Genomic DNA, 15,547 nt, shown 5'->3' on the forward strand with positions numbered 1-15,547 from the left:
TGACTTACATCCTGGATGAATCAAAGCTTACATCAGTTGATTTTCATAATATTTCACCATCATGACTTTCCCCTATTAGATAAAATCAACTTACTGCTGGGGTAACCTTGAAAAAAAAAAATGAAACTGCATCTGCATTGTATTCTACCTCTTATTGGAGCCAGTGAAAAATTGATTAGTAATGTGCAACCCTCCTTTGTTTAATAGACTTTAACAAAAGATAAGGTGAAACTTCACTTTATTTTACAATATAAAATAAACATTTTATTGAAAAAAATTGACTTCAATATAACACTTATGATATTAAAAATTGATTTCAGATTTCAAAAATTGACAACCCTTAACCAATGGACATTTCTGTTCCCATTCCTACATAGAGCTTTATATTAACTACATAACTGCTGCAGATCATCTCTATGATTTGTCATTTCAAATTATTCACAAGTTTGGAATCCGCAAGACTACTATTATGGGAAAATCCATAACAAGGTCAATAATCAATTGTTATCAATAGTCTGAACAAATTCATTAGATTGATGTTAATATTCTGCACATATTTACAAAGAAAGTTTCCTTTAAAAAAAATTATTGAAATCCAACATAGAAAAACAATGACAAAAATATATATCTAAGAATAAAAAAACAAACAGAAAGAAAAATCAATAGAGCAACAGAATATGAAAACACTAATCCAATGTCGCATTTTCTTATCCAAAAACTCCCACAACTTCTTTTAATGTCATTTAATTTGAGAAACATATTTTTTTTTAATTTGATCAGATAAATGATAATACTGTTACACCAAAGGAATCATTCCATAAAAGTATTCAATAACTCTAGAATATAAATATGATAGGCATTCAACTAAATTCAATAGATCAAACCCATTTACGGTAGTCTATTAAGTCAAAATATGGTTGATGATCTCGTCACCTTCCTGCAGAGAGACCTTTACATGCACATGCAAAAAATGTGCATTTTCAAGAAAACGTGGATGAAGCTTTCATCTTACTATAAGCTTTTACCAGTTAGTGTATTATTTTTCAGTCCTTACTCTCAAACTTTCTGACAGAGCAAGGTTTTTCGTACATTGATAATCTGTGATTTTATCTAAAACTTTTCTAATCATAAGCCTTTCTTCCGGGAACAAAAATAAGCAATCCAGTTCCCAGAGAAAGCACGCTAATGCAAATGCGAATAAGCTTAGGACATACTTTTTCTATCACTGCAATAAAAAAAATTGAGAAGAGGTCGATAACAGCCTTTCTGTGGGGAAGGTGACTATAAAAGCTTGGTAATATTTCATTTGATTACTTCTTACATCAAAACCTAGTTCAAATTATGACTGTACACATGAAGTATTGCACATTTACAGTCATTTAACAATTAATTTTTTCTTGTATTCATGATATAGCCAAGATTTATATTAATGTCTAGAATACTTTACTCGACATGATGAGTTGAATACAATATAATAATACACATTTTAGAAACATTACTTTCAACACTGCATTTTCCTGTCTCGTATCCCACGTGATTAACACATGCTAGTTATGATGTACCTATGGCAGGCTTTTAAAACCAATAGGATAATGACACAATATTGTTTGTCAAATTAGGAATGAATGCCATTTAAGTGTAAAGAACCACTTCCAGATCTTATCAGCTTTCAAAGATGAATATTTGATCTAGTTATATTTAATTGCATGGTATGAAAGTGCTAACTTTTGGAGACAAAGTGGTATTACAAATCCCTGATACATTATTTTATAATCTGGCTTGGAGAAAATCCCGCAAAGCAAACAGTTATATGTACCATGACAACATCCACGTATACACGCGTCATGTATCAGTTTGCAATTTGTTAACCATTATGACTTCGTCAACATCGACGACCTGGAGATCTACAGGATTACCTCACTCTTGTATACCAGATGATGATGACTATAACAATAAATCAGTTTATACTTTCTTTTGCAGAACGCATACAGGTGATCACACTAGAAATCAATTGCAAGACCTTTAAATTGATATGGGATCTAAAATTGACTTGCATTGAATTACAACTTTCTTGAATATATAACTACTGGAACTTGATGGCAGAATACAAGTAAAAGCAGGCTGATTGGCAGTTGCATAGTCATATATGAGTATCATCCCAATTGTATTGATAGTTTATGAACTAATTTTTATTCTAAAATCCATACAAAGGATAATGACCCGTATTCACAAAGGCATACTAGGTTAACTCGTGTTTCAAAAATAAATGTTTTATGTATTAGTATTTTTTTAGGTTATGAAACTGTAGTAATATCTCAGTGTTGAATGGTTTACTTGACCATTAAAGCTTAAGTCTGATGGAAAATAAGGGATGTGACAGCATAGGAAAGGTTGTCACATTTGACTATAGCCCCAAATATTACCCTTTTCTGAAGTATACCTTTGTAAATACAGACCTACATATAAGTAAGGATTTGGTTTCTAAGTTGAGGTAATGTTCTAAACAAATCACTATTAATGACAGTGACATCAAAACTATATAAATACTACAAACAAAACATTATGCATTGGTTTCAAAAGCTGAAAGTTTGGTACCATCTTTTTCATTATAAACCACATTCTCAAAGCCTGTGCTTGTTGGAATTTCTGGAGTTTTGAGAGGGGCCTTGTTTCTGGATGAATACAAGAAGAATACTAGAACTCCTGTGATGCAGACAATGAGGACAACACCAATGATGATACCAGCAATAGCTCCAGTTGAAACACCTGGAAAAGGTGTAAAAACATCATAACATTATACAATGACTCTTTTAGATCGTGTTATTTGACAAAATATAAGGGGGAAAAAAGCAGATGGAATTAAAATATATGTGCCTTTGTCCGGCAACTCATTTTCTCTGATAACATGATTATTTTTCCCATGTATGAAAGTAGTTATTGGTTTTCATTCTTTTATGACGTGCTTTGATTCATAAATATAAGTGTGCACAGTCAGCCTTGTTTATGTGCTTACTTCGATGCGCGTAAACACACACACACAAAATGTAAGTTCACATACATGCTCAGTGATACACACTGAGGGAGAGAGCTCAACCGTGCAATGGAAAAAAAAAATGCACGGTCGCTGTGCAATGGAAAATAAAATTTGCATGAAGCACAAAATGGATCAAATATTGAAAGACTTTTGACCAATCAAATGACAAGAATCTTTGTCTGAGTTGTATAAAATAATTTAATTCAAGTTTAGCTTCACACAGATTTTCAACAATTACCATAACTGAAGGGAGTTTTGGGGGAAAAAAGGAAAACAATCTATTCTTACAAGAAAATCGTTACACCCAATGGCCTGTATTCTGAAGTCGGGTTTAATTTAAACTCTGGTTTTAAGTTGTGGTTTAACTATGGAAAGCCAGTTTTTACATAAATCTCTAACAGTAGAGGTTGAATGTATCAGCTCACTTGACTCCCAAAACATTATTAACTGCCTGGGAAGGATAAGTATGACAGTTGTCTTCACCATTAAAGAATTAATAAAGAGCACAGTAAACATGAGAAGCATTCACTGTAAAATTTTTTTTGAAATGGTTGGCTTCCCATAATTTTAGCACAGAGTTAGACCATGGTCTAATTTAAACCCAATTTCAGAATATGCAGTCAGACTGCAGGTCCTAAGAAAGTGGCTTCTTTCATCCAAGTGATATTCATGACTTGAGATGTTTTGCATATTTAATGAGCTTGATGCGGACCAAAACACCTCTTTTCATTCGGTCATTGCTGCTCTAATTATGCATCGAATTTCATGAATTTGGTACCATTGTAAAGAAGAAGAATCATTCTTTCAGGTCATGTGTTTGGATTTATTCAAAGATTTTGTAATATAGGTTAAAATTTTGATCTAAAATATGCTACAAAATAAATATTTTCACCTGACAAAAGCTGCTATTTTCACACTTTATTTTTGTTTGAGCCCAAATGATTTTTATATCATGATAAAGCTGAATATGTATGCTTTGAAATGATATAGGTTTCTAAATAAGAATTGGTTTAATCGGGTCAAGATCACACTTTTCATTTGCCAAGTACATAAAGCAGCTTGAAAACAAGTATACTGCACTCTGATTGGTCAAAAAGACCACACAATGGCAAATTCCAACGGTTCCAGTGCCTGGGTTCGTGGGAAGGTCACACTTCCCATGTGGTAATCTCCTCAAATACCCCGCGCCTGTTGTTCTGTGAACCTTATCCAGCCAATCAGAACTCTGGATTTCATGCAAGTACAAAATTTCAGAAATCTCGTCTTGTACCTTGGTGGGAAAAGTGTGATCTTGACCCGATTAAAAGGTGCCGCATATCAAGAGTGGCATTGTGAGAAAGTACAGAAGTTCAGCTTTATGGTGATATAGATATCATTGAGGCTCAAAATAAAAAGTTTTGCACAATTTGCAAAAGAAAACAGAGGAAGAAAATTCAGTTTTGAGGCACAATTTCAGGCCAGAAATTTACTTATTTAACAAAATATTGTATACAAAATAAATAACCAATATGAAAGAGTAACTTTTACTCTATCTGATGGTGCAATAATATTTCATTTACCTTGAGGTTAAAACAGGTAAATTCTTAGAGAAAGAAAATCTCACGAATCACAAGATTTTGCAAGGAGGAGGATTCAGCCACGAGATGATTTGGATGAATCTGGCCTTTTTGCTCATTAGCATAGGGACCTGCGGTCTGACTGTATGGGCCAGTCAATTTATAGTTCTTTTGCAAGATGCATACCAGCAATCAAACTCGAATCAATTACAAGAATTGATTTGGGACTACAACTGACTTGAATTGAGTATCTTGACATGTGCACATAGAGGAGTTATACAACTTATGATATCTAAAGTCCATGTTTAACCAAATTCATTCTTAGAGAACAATGAATTTCCGGTATCATTTGCAATATAGCAAACCTGTAAATAAACACTTGTAAGTTCTTACAATTGCCAAGTTATGTCATAAATACATAGCAAGACAAATATTACAGGTAATATGTGAACTAACTGGGGCAGCTCAATGTAAGACACAAAGCTAATGCTGATATATACAGTGGTGGAACACAGACTGAGTAACTTTGTTTTGTCAGCACTAACAACATTTTTAACAGATCTTTGCTGGTATTTATTGTATATTTTTCATTGTAAGAAAATCTGTAATTTGGACTTCTGGCTGCAATTGATATTTGCTGAATAAACCAATTCCATTCTATTTCATTTTATTAGTTTCATTTGAGTATATATCATATACTGTATAAACTTCTTTTTTTATCCGTTTCCTATTTATTTTTCTAAAAAGCCAATTGATAGTCAACAAATACAATCATCTTGAGGATCATAGACATAGTTATAAATCACAAATAACAAAGTGTAAAACTTTGATATTTTAAAAGCAAAGCAAAAACAAAATGAATATTAGCCCCTTCTGCTAAAAAAGCAGCATGTGCATGTATGTCAGTTATTAACACTGGCTGACTGATAGAGTGACACTTACCATTTGAAGAAATTGGAGCACTGTTTGTTGGAGTGTCTTTTGTGTTTTCCCCTGGTCCTGTTAGACAAATAAGGCAATAATAAAGCATATTTTGGCATTCAGTCTTTCAAGATTGGAAAACTTTCATCATTCATGTTCATAGGTAAGGGTTGCAAATGGCTTAAATATCGAGAAAACAATGAACTATCCTTTTCAATATTTGTTGATGGGAAATTTATCCTCAAGAGATTAAATTCCAAGAAACTATCTTACACTGTAACAATTGAAAAAAACATTCACAATTAATTTTCTTCAGAGGAAAGAAACTTGAATCCATAAAATTTTTAACCAATCTGTTGTTCTTCAAACACATTCTTTGTAAATTTTCAAAACATTTTACACTTAGCTTATTGTCACAATGAGGGTATCACTGAATTTACCTTGAGCTTTAGTTGTTTGTCCTGGAGCTAGGGTCTTGGGAGGAGCCTGAGTAGGCTGGCCTGACAGTGGAGCTAAATGAGACAAAGATAAACAAGAAAATAAGAATTTCCTTCTAAGATATTCTCGTTTTTCAAAGTGTGCTTCTATATCAATTTGTTCCCTATTTTCTATCGCAGAAATAACACCATAATCCATTTAGTACGCAATAACAGAGATTAATGATATCACAATTTTATTGACTATTTATTTTTTTATACAGATATCTGCTTTTTTACTGGCTAAGCATATAATTCAATGTACAGTTAAAGAAGAGAAAAATACATATTGATAATATAACTAAATAATATAACTGACATCCTATTCACAAGAATAATTGCACAATAGCAACTGAGGTTGCAAGCTGGGTCTTAATTGTACCAATATTTTAGTAACAATATGTCATTGAAAAATGATTATAGGCATCAATCAGGAACATTGTGTCGGGAATAGAGAAATATTAATATTTGTCAGTCATCAATCAACAGTTTTAAGTTTTGAAATCCAAGCAACAAATCTAACTGTTGGCCAGGCTAGGTAAAAGACCTGATGAGACTCACTTTTGGGTGTTTTACAGACATATCCTTGAAGAGTTAGACAATCTAAATCATTCCATTTTCCTGTCTCTAGATACATCTCAGCACAATCCTCATCACCAAGAAAGTTTGAGTTAGGTTCACCAGGGTTCCAGTTGGTGTAGTCTACAGGTGTGTCATCGCTCCAAGCAAAGGCAGCTATAGGATGGGCAACAAGAAGCATTAATACAATTAGCCTGTTTACAATGTTATCTATCCTGACCTTTCTGATTCATGGTAAGATTAGGCAATGATAATTTTGTTGTTGTTAAGGAACCAAAATTATGTTTTACATATAGTTTGAATTCATACTAGCACTGATTACTACCATAGTTGATTTGACCAAAAAAAAGGGAATATGCCAAAGTGCCTTTTTCAATGTACTGTTCAGCTTCATTTTCAATGACAGAAGAAATCTTGTTTGTGATTTACTAGATTTAAGATTTTCATCAAGATAAAAGCTAAAATTGCACATTCCACTTGATTCTATGATGTACTATTAGTTACTTTAAAGGAGAATATAATACTGATTGAATATGAACAGATTAAACAAAAATTACTTGATGGTGTAGCCTCAAATCCGATCCAAGCATCAGGGAACTCCTGGGCCAGTCTATTCCTGATCCATTCATTCTCCTGTTTAGAGTGTATACTAGCCAGATGACCTCCTCCTTGTCTACAGATATACTCAGCTGTAGGCCAGGATGTCCTCTCAGCTGCAGCTGAAGAGAAGAAGTAACAATCAGAGCCATAGGAGATCCAGGATTCTGGGCAGGTTCCTGGTAAATCCGGATGGTTGGTGGGGATAGGCACTGTCAACAGAAAAAAAGAGATTAGAATGATAACATGTGTGATGACTACTGAATTCTAACATTGTACTAGGCAGGGATCACCTGTTCCCATGGGCATTGTGTAAAATGCTATGATCTTCAAAGTTATACAAAATTTGCAAAGAGATCTCTGTTATGAATATACTGTAGGAAAGAACAGTTTGGATTGCTGTGAGTCTGTATTTGCCTATTCAGTTCTTGAAAGGCTGAAATAATTCATGAATTCACTATCACATATTAAACAAGAGAGACTAGAGTATCACCCTCTGAACAGCATTATGGATCTGGCATAAATTTCGATTTTGGCTGTTTTTTTTTTATATTTTTTTAAAAGAAGTTGCAATTTAATTTTCATCAAGTCAGTTTTAAAATCTTTATAATTTAATGGAAATTGAAATAAATTGCATATCTGTCAGAATCAACTGATGTTCTATTATCAAATCACTCTTGAGTTTCTTATACATCTATGAATTTTAAAATACTAATTATTTAATGTCACTGTTCTTATTACCATTAAATTCACCTCTGTTTTGAAAAGAAAAAGAATAGTTCATTGATGATTAAAGATTGAATTAGTGCACTGTTTACATGACATCGTTTTTTACACTGCTCAATCAATAGACTGTTCCATCAAAAAAGGATTGCTCACCTCGACTGTATTTACATAGAGCTCCTAGCTGGTCACTGCAGGAGTGGTCATCCCAGCCACCAAGACCAACGGCTACACATCCTTCACCACTGCCTTGGCTTGGTTCACCCTGTCCCCAGTTGGTATACCATACAGGATGACTATCAACCCACTTGTATTGTCCACTTGCCTGAAAACAACATACATGAACAATCACGAACCTTCTCTTCTTATGTCTGTCTTCTAACTCTAGCTCACTCACTGAAAATGAATTGAAAACTTTCCCACTAACTTCTATTAATATTTATCCAATCAACTGAGCATTTCTGAATAAAATGACATTCTACATAAATTTCAGGTAAATATCAATCCAGTAGAACTAGAGAGCATCCTATTTTCCCTGCAAAGTATTTAATCCCCCCCCCCAAAAAAAAAAATTGAAAATAATAAGATGTGTTTGAACTTACCTTATCATCAAGAAGACCTAACCAAAGCATGACATCTCCATTATAATGCAGCAAGGTTTCTACAAAGGCATTCTCATATGTGTCTATGATGCTTGCAAGGGTGGTGTCTGCCCCCTCATTGCGACAGGCCTGGATGGCATCGGAATAAGACATTGTCCTCGGAACAACCTTGAAGCAGCTGTCTCCGTACTGTGAAAATCCACTACGGCAATCGCTTGTCTGTGGGGGTGGTGCTGGTGCATTGGGATCTGAAAACACGAGAGGAGATTATAACATTTTGTTTTTTTCAATTTTTTTCAATTTAATTTGTATTAGCAATCACTCGTTTTTTTTCAAGGTTCTTAATGCTATGTTTTAAGTACTATTGCAGTACTTCTGGTTAGTTGATGATATGCTGTCTATTAGAATGATTTTTAATAAGCAAGATATTGCAACCAAATACAGTGAGAGGGAAAGTTTCTGGTTTTATCTTTAAAATATGTATTTCCTGTGTATCTGCATGTGATTGCACAACCTACTTCTTCTCAATTTAATCCAAAATTATGATACATGGAAAGAATATACATAGTTGGTGTTGAAAGAAGGGAAAATGATTATGATTTGCCTTGAACTTTAAATAAGTTAATAAAAACACAATATATAAGAATTTACCCAATGGAGACTGGCAGATAAAAGCATTGTAATCATTACAGGTCTGATCATTCCATTTTCCAGCACGCTCAGAAGGTTCTATCATCTCAACACAGTCTTCCTGAAAATGACAAAAATCAAAATCAATGAAATCTTTATATGTGTCAAGTCTATAATCCTTCTATCTTTATAGATTTCACAAATACAAAATGTACCATACAAGTTGAAGAAGCTGTTGAACAATACTTGTTTTTTAATGCAATCAAATAAAATCATTAGGTAACTCGATTTACAGTTAAAGATGAGCAAGTATGAGGGCTTGCATCATATTCAAATTTCATGCTAAAACAGCCCTTGAAGTACTTGTGACATTCATAAATATGTATAATGACAAAATTAACAAGCGTTGATATATATAATATCTAAATCCCATTTGGGGCTAAAATCAAGAATATTGTGGACTGTATTAAAATAAAAAAGCATTGTGTATTTGAGAGTATTATTGTTATTGAAACTGCACAACTTTAATACTTGTGTAAATTAAAATTCAAATTTGTCTGTAAATAAGCAAAGGTCAGGTATGTCATAAAAAAAAACAGAGAGAGAGCAATAGAGAGCCATATAAAAGGCAACAAGAGAGGGGCAGGAGAGGGGAAATATAGTGAAAAGAGAGTTAAAAGGGAACAAGGGAGAGGAAAAGAGAAGGTGAGGAAAAAAGAAAGGTGATGAAAAGGGAATTTATGAAATTTAGGTTACAAATTTTGGAAAGTGTTTATACTTACATCACCATTATGATCATTAGGTTCATCAGCATTCCAGTTAGTATAATCTACAGAAGTGCCATCGGTCCATCTAAATTGACCGTTGTTAAGAGAGTCACTTAATCCAATGTACATCTGGTAGTCAATTCCTTTCATTTGAGTGATGAAGAATGCTGTTCATAATATATATGAGAGTACAAGAGTTCATATAGATACCAACAATAAGATACCATTCTTCAGCAAGCAATCGTCAAATAAAACAAAGATCAAGTAATATGCACATAGATATGATGAGGATAAATACAGCTGTTTCCCCATTTTCCAAATTTTCTTTTCACAGTTTTCACAGCGTTTTGCAGTTATGAAAAAGCTTGTCACAATTAACTTTGTTCGCCTTATCATTGCTCCAGCTGTTTCAAAGAAGTTGGATAACCATGTTACAGATAGTAAATTGCCAATTCTACCATATACCAAAATCATAACTAACAGAGAATAATATATCATAAACAAAATACTGAATGATAACAAGTGATAAGACTTGGTTATAGTTCTTTGGATTTGATATTTTAAGTTCTGTATCTGTTTCCTCCATGGTTTTAAAGGGTAAAAGATTGAGAAAAGACTGAGTTATCTCTATCAATCAAAAAGATAACAAATTAAACTATAAGGGAAGTAACTGGTACATGTATATGCATTATGCATTATGCCAAACAGATAGATTTTAGTATTCACTTTTCTTCAGTAGAGAATAGATCGACACTCACACTGCAAAGCCTGGCTGTGTATTGTTGCTAGATCTCCATTATATGTATTCCTGCAGATGTCCCTTGCATTGTACCATGTATTTCGGTCAGCCGAGTTTGCACCAATCATACGGTAGCACATGTTGTCAAATCGCATGGTCCCCACTGGGCAGTTTCCTTGAGGGACGGGTGTAGGAGCATTAGTGACAGGTTGCACAGATGACACAGCCTTCTTGCAAACAAAGCTAAGCTTGTCACCACAGTTCAAATCATTCCAAGATCCATCTGATATGAAGGAGAGACAAATATCAATATAACAGTGAAATTTTATCCATAAATCAATGATCATTAAAAATTGGAGATAATTCACAAAAAATAATCATCTGTGTCTTAGTGCAATAGATAGAAACATTATCACAAATTATTTACATAGGTTGTGATTAAAACCTGTCTAAAGATTCAATAATGTCAATTAAGTAAGTGTCATTGGTGACAATCCGGTGACAATGGCGAGTTTAGATTTACCTTGGTAGAACTCTGCACATTCTTCTTCACCATTAGCATCATTAGGTTCATTAACATTCCAGGATTGGAAGTCAAGAGGAGATTCATCAGACCATCTAGGAAAGAAAGGTGTATAAATGACAGAAGGATACAAAACCAAACCAAGGATTCCTTATATTATTAAATGCAAAGGTATCTACAGTAACCACTGACTTCATAATTCATTGCTCAGATTCACGTTTAGATGCGATAAGAACTTCAATTGCAAAGGGAAGGCAATGTTCAAAACTTCCAAGTAGGCCACAATATCAGAGCTCATATGGTTTTTGACCGGTCAATAATTGATAGTTCATGATATGTGGACATCTGGTCAACTAGAGGCTAACCAAAATATATAAAATGCAGTAAATATTGACTTCAAAAGACCTTTGATCCTAAATTATGAGCTTAACTGTAAAACACTTTTAATGGAGCAGTTAGAGTACCAGAAAAAAATATTTACTAAAAAATTAATTCAAAGCTGATCCACAAAGGACAAACTCGATAAATATATATCATTTACATTCCCTCAAGTTTCATTAACATAGCAAGAACCAGAAGAAAAGCTACAGCTATGGAAATGTTGCATACTACAAATTTTCATCAGGGTTAAAAAAAAAAGCTGTGAGATACATCTCTTATTGCAAATGTTATTGGTCAAGGCTTTGGCCAGAGTCTTATCATCATTATGTAACTGAAGATACTCACTCATAAAATCCAGAACCGCTATACGTCCTCAGACCAATCCAGTCATTACTGTCTGTGTATCTTGTGAGCTACAGGAAGAGTAACCATCAGAGAAAACAATTGTCACTCTTTTGTCACTTTTTTTTTCTTATGATAATGATAAGTTTATAACAGCAATAATTTTTAATAGCAGTGGAACATGATTAAGACACAGCCAATGTTTTAAAAATGTTGATATCAATTGAAAATTACACAAACTGCAGATAAGACTGCTGAAATAGTGTTGTTTTAGTAATCAAGAGTAAATTTCACATACAATGAGTGTATTTTATGTTTAAAGAAACAAAGTCATGGGACAACACTGCCTAAGCCTTCTAGCAAAACCTATTCAGCATGTCTATTAGGGTGAAATTCAGAGAAACCAAATGTTGGATCACCCAAAGGCACATATACCAACAAGATACATGTACATAGTTCTATGCTTTTTAGCTCTTGTGACTAAGAGCCAGTGTTATTCATTATCAAAGATTAAATACCATTGATTGCAGGAAGTTGTTCTCATTGGTAGAATGTAGCGAGACAAGGTATCCACCACGTTGCATACAGTATGAGTTAGCATCATTCCAACCCAACCTCTTATCAGAGCTAGTCAGACCACCACTGAAGAAGTAACAATAGTCCTGGAACAAGACCCAATCTGGATCTGTTGGACACTGGGGCCCTGAAAAAAAAGTAAACATGGACATGGTTTGGTACTATGTTTGTCACTATACTCATAAGCCATTGTTTCAAGGTGAGTACTAATATCCCACAACTACAATGGATAACCTATTATTAAACAACAGATAATTGCTTGAAAGAAATGTCAGATTCTCAGCGATATGATTGCTCATATATACCTTCCTGTAAAATAGGATAATTCCAGCTATTAACCCTTTCCACGTGTACTTCGCACCAATGCACACTCGCTGCCGTGCGAACTTCGCATTTCACACTCAACAAACAATGCATTGTTTCCCTCCCTGAAAATAATTCAGTACAGATGGGTTCATGGTCCAGCGCACAAAGAGTTAATTTCATTTTATCTGCACTAAAGAGAGAATGGTTTTGAGACTTTGACATCAATGATATTTAAAACTGTATAATCTATGAACAACAAACAGTGTCAGTGAAAGTGATGCTTATACATAATAGCAAAAGACTTGATAGAAATAATTGGTTAAAAAGTAATTGCAGATGTATTCAAGAATAAGTAATCCTAAAGAACAGTAGGCAAGAAAGTGGAAGATGTTATGACAAAGTGGGCTGTATATACTTACATGGTGTAACTGTTGATGGTGGGAGGGTTGATTTAGGCTTAACTCCTATAATGAAAGAAAAAATATGAAATAGGAACTGAATAATTGAAACTTAAAACTAGCATTGACTCAATAAATATATTTCCATTTCAATTACCGATATGTTTAATTTCGAAACTATATGTAAAGAAAATTCAATGACTTTGACTACAGAATTATTCAAAGTTAACATAAAATGATGAATATCATGATTAAATGAACAAATAAATCAAATATCGTTGTTATTGTATCGGGAAGCAAATTTCAATTGGGTTATTTCAGTGTTAACTCAAGTGTTAACTTTAAAGCTTCTCACAGGAAGCTCTTTTGAAAAGTATTTACTTGGGCATCTTCAGGGATGTTTGAATGGAATGGATATAAACATACCTTTAGCAAGCTTGCAGATCCAGTTCCTTAAACTGCTGCACTCCTTGTCATTCCAGTTACGGTGGTTACCAAACATTTCAACACAATCTTCTCCTAGGTTACCAGCATTGTTTGGTTCTCCTTCCCACCAGTTGGTATAATCTACAGGTGTCCTATCACTCCACTCAAATCCTAGTCAATTAACAACATAATCATTAATATCTCACTTAAATGTTCTAGTGTGAAATTAAAAATGGCATGGATTATGGACAAAGTATAAACCTAAGCGAAATATCTCCTTTGGCTTAGAAGTAAAATAAAGTTTAATTTAGAAGAATTATGATTTCATACTCATGATAATAAATAATATGCAATACATATTTCAATTCAAATAGAAATGTACAAACTTTGCAGGTTATGAAACAAAATATATCAACCTGATACTCCTTGTCAAGGCCTTCAAATACTTGGCTAACTCTCCATGGTAGAAAAAAAAAACCTTGGAAAAAAAAATGTCTAAAATTCTGTTGAATCATTTAATTTTAATTGAATTCAGATATTATATTTAATTTTCTTTCCCCTGATGTTGTATATTTGGCAAGATGCATTGACCTGGCCAACAATAAGAATGAATAGGACTTACCAGTTTCCACAGATCTATCATGAAGACCAATCCAGTAACCATCATCACTAAATAAAATATAATAAAAAGAAAGTTTCTTAAATAGTTTTCTTCATGATCAAAGTATTAAGAAAGAGCAGAGTAAACACACGAAAAAAACAAGGTAAAAAATTGTAATGTTGCTTCCCATGACCTAATAGTTAAACTGGACTTTAGAATAATGGCCATTAAAGTAAGATCTGTTGCAAATTCATGTTTCAATAGCTCTTAGATCTAATATGACACTGGGAGAAAAATGTCATGTGTTTCTAGCAGAAACATATCGGAAGTTCTTATGGCATATGAATTTTTGACTTGATGTAAGCAAACATATCAGAAATTCTTACGGCATTGGGATTTTTGACTTGATATAAGCCTCTTCATCAGGATCATGGAAACTAGCAAGTTCAGCACCATCAGATACACAAACATCACGTGCGGTACCCCAGCTACGCTTGACCTTATCAGCATCAGTTTCCAGGTTGGGGTCTTCACCGGTTTCAATCTAAAGCGAGGAATAATCCATATATTAAATGATACTTCAATGATACTACTATCAACCCATGATACAAAAATTGACAATTCTAGAAATTAAATTCTTTAATTTAATATCTGGTAAAGAAGTATTTACTAAAAGATAATAATTTTCAAAATTACCCTTGAGAATATGCAACTGTACAATTCACATATACTATTTAATTTTCAATTTCTGCACCAGGTACATCATTTGGATTTTGTATTCTCATATTTGCTTATGCCACTGGTAAAAAAATTGTTGTCACAAATGAACGTGCTTTAATCAAATGCAATTGCACATTTTGCAATAAACGGAATTTGTGATGAACACTAGGATATTTAGACTGCTGGGTGCATTAGATGGTGCAAATTCCCTAAGATAGGTATTGGTATAATATATTAAGACTCTGACCTTGAAGCACCAGCCACCATAGCCAACCCATCCATAATAACAACCATCATCATTGGGGAGTGTTGGGGGTCCAGGAGCTGGTACAGTTGGACGGGGTGTGTAACCGGTCCTAACCCTCTCACATATGTATTTAGATTCACTATCACACTGGATGTTTCTCCATAGACCAGCGGCACTGCCGGACGATGATGCCACGCAATATCCATTAGAATCATCTATATTGACAGATAAAAACATTGTTTTTAGATGAATAGTGCCAATCGGTTTATCCAACTTTTCTCAGGGTAGGCTCTGTCTTGATAATCTATATTTTAGAGTAATCTTGCCTTCATAATCATAACTAATTTCTTGCAGGATTTGTGAAGGCTTGGTGGATTAAAACCATTCAGTGACAATTCAAGAA

At 33.7% G+C, this 15,547-nt stretch overlaps 1 protein-coding gene across 2 annotated transcripts in view; it reads right to left on the bottom strand.

Annotated features, from left to right (window-relative positions):
• Nucleotides 1–237: 237 nt before the first annotated feature.
• The window catches only part of LOC129257040 (macrophage mannose receptor 1-like), a 38,750-nt gene continuing 23,440 nt past the window's right edge, over nucleotides 238–15,547 (bottom strand). For both annotated transcript variants that reach the window (XM_064097347.1, XM_064097346.1), the window contains exons 25-42: nucleotides 15,145–15,359; nucleotides 14,564–14,721; nucleotides 14,199–14,245; nucleotides 13,577–13,747; nucleotides 13,172–13,216; nucleotides 12,389–12,573; nucleotides 11,874–11,941; nucleotides 11,148–11,242; nucleotides 10,644–10,907; nucleotides 9,901–10,052; nucleotides 9,140–9,239; nucleotides 8,489–8,736; nucleotides 8,043–8,211; nucleotides 7,124–7,375; nucleotides 6,549–6,722; nucleotides 5,952–6,023; nucleotides 5,533–5,589; nucleotides 238–2,766 (exon numbers count right to left, since the gene is read on the bottom strand). In XM_064097347.1, the coding sequence (XP_063953417.1) occupies nucleotides 2,561–2,766; nucleotides 5,533–5,589; nucleotides 5,952–6,023; nucleotides 6,549–6,722; nucleotides 7,124–7,375; nucleotides 8,043–8,211; nucleotides 8,489–8,736; nucleotides 9,140–9,239; nucleotides 9,901–10,052; nucleotides 10,644–10,907; nucleotides 11,148–11,242; nucleotides 11,874–11,941; nucleotides 12,389–12,573; nucleotides 13,172–13,216; nucleotides 13,577–13,747; nucleotides 14,199–14,245; nucleotides 14,564–14,721; nucleotides 15,145–15,359 (2,678 nt within the window). In that variant the 3' untranslated portion in view covers nucleotides 238–2,560. The remainder of the gene's footprint in view (nucleotides 2,767–5,532; nucleotides 5,590–5,951; nucleotides 6,024–6,548; nucleotides 6,723–7,123; nucleotides 7,376–8,042; nucleotides 8,212–8,488; nucleotides 8,737–9,139; nucleotides 9,240–9,900; nucleotides 10,053–10,643; nucleotides 10,908–11,147; nucleotides 11,243–11,873; nucleotides 11,942–12,388; nucleotides 12,574–13,171; nucleotides 13,217–13,576; nucleotides 13,748–14,198; nucleotides 14,246–14,563; nucleotides 14,722–15,144; nucleotides 15,360–15,547) is intronic.

This window comes from Lytechinus pictus, chromosome 3, assembly GCF_037042905.1.
Source record: "Lytechinus pictus isolate F3 Inbred chromosome 3, Lp3.0, whole genome shotgun sequence".
Taxonomy (NCBI): Eukaryota; Metazoa; Echinodermata; class Echinoidea; order Temnopleuroida; family Toxopneustidae; genus Lytechinus; species Lytechinus pictus.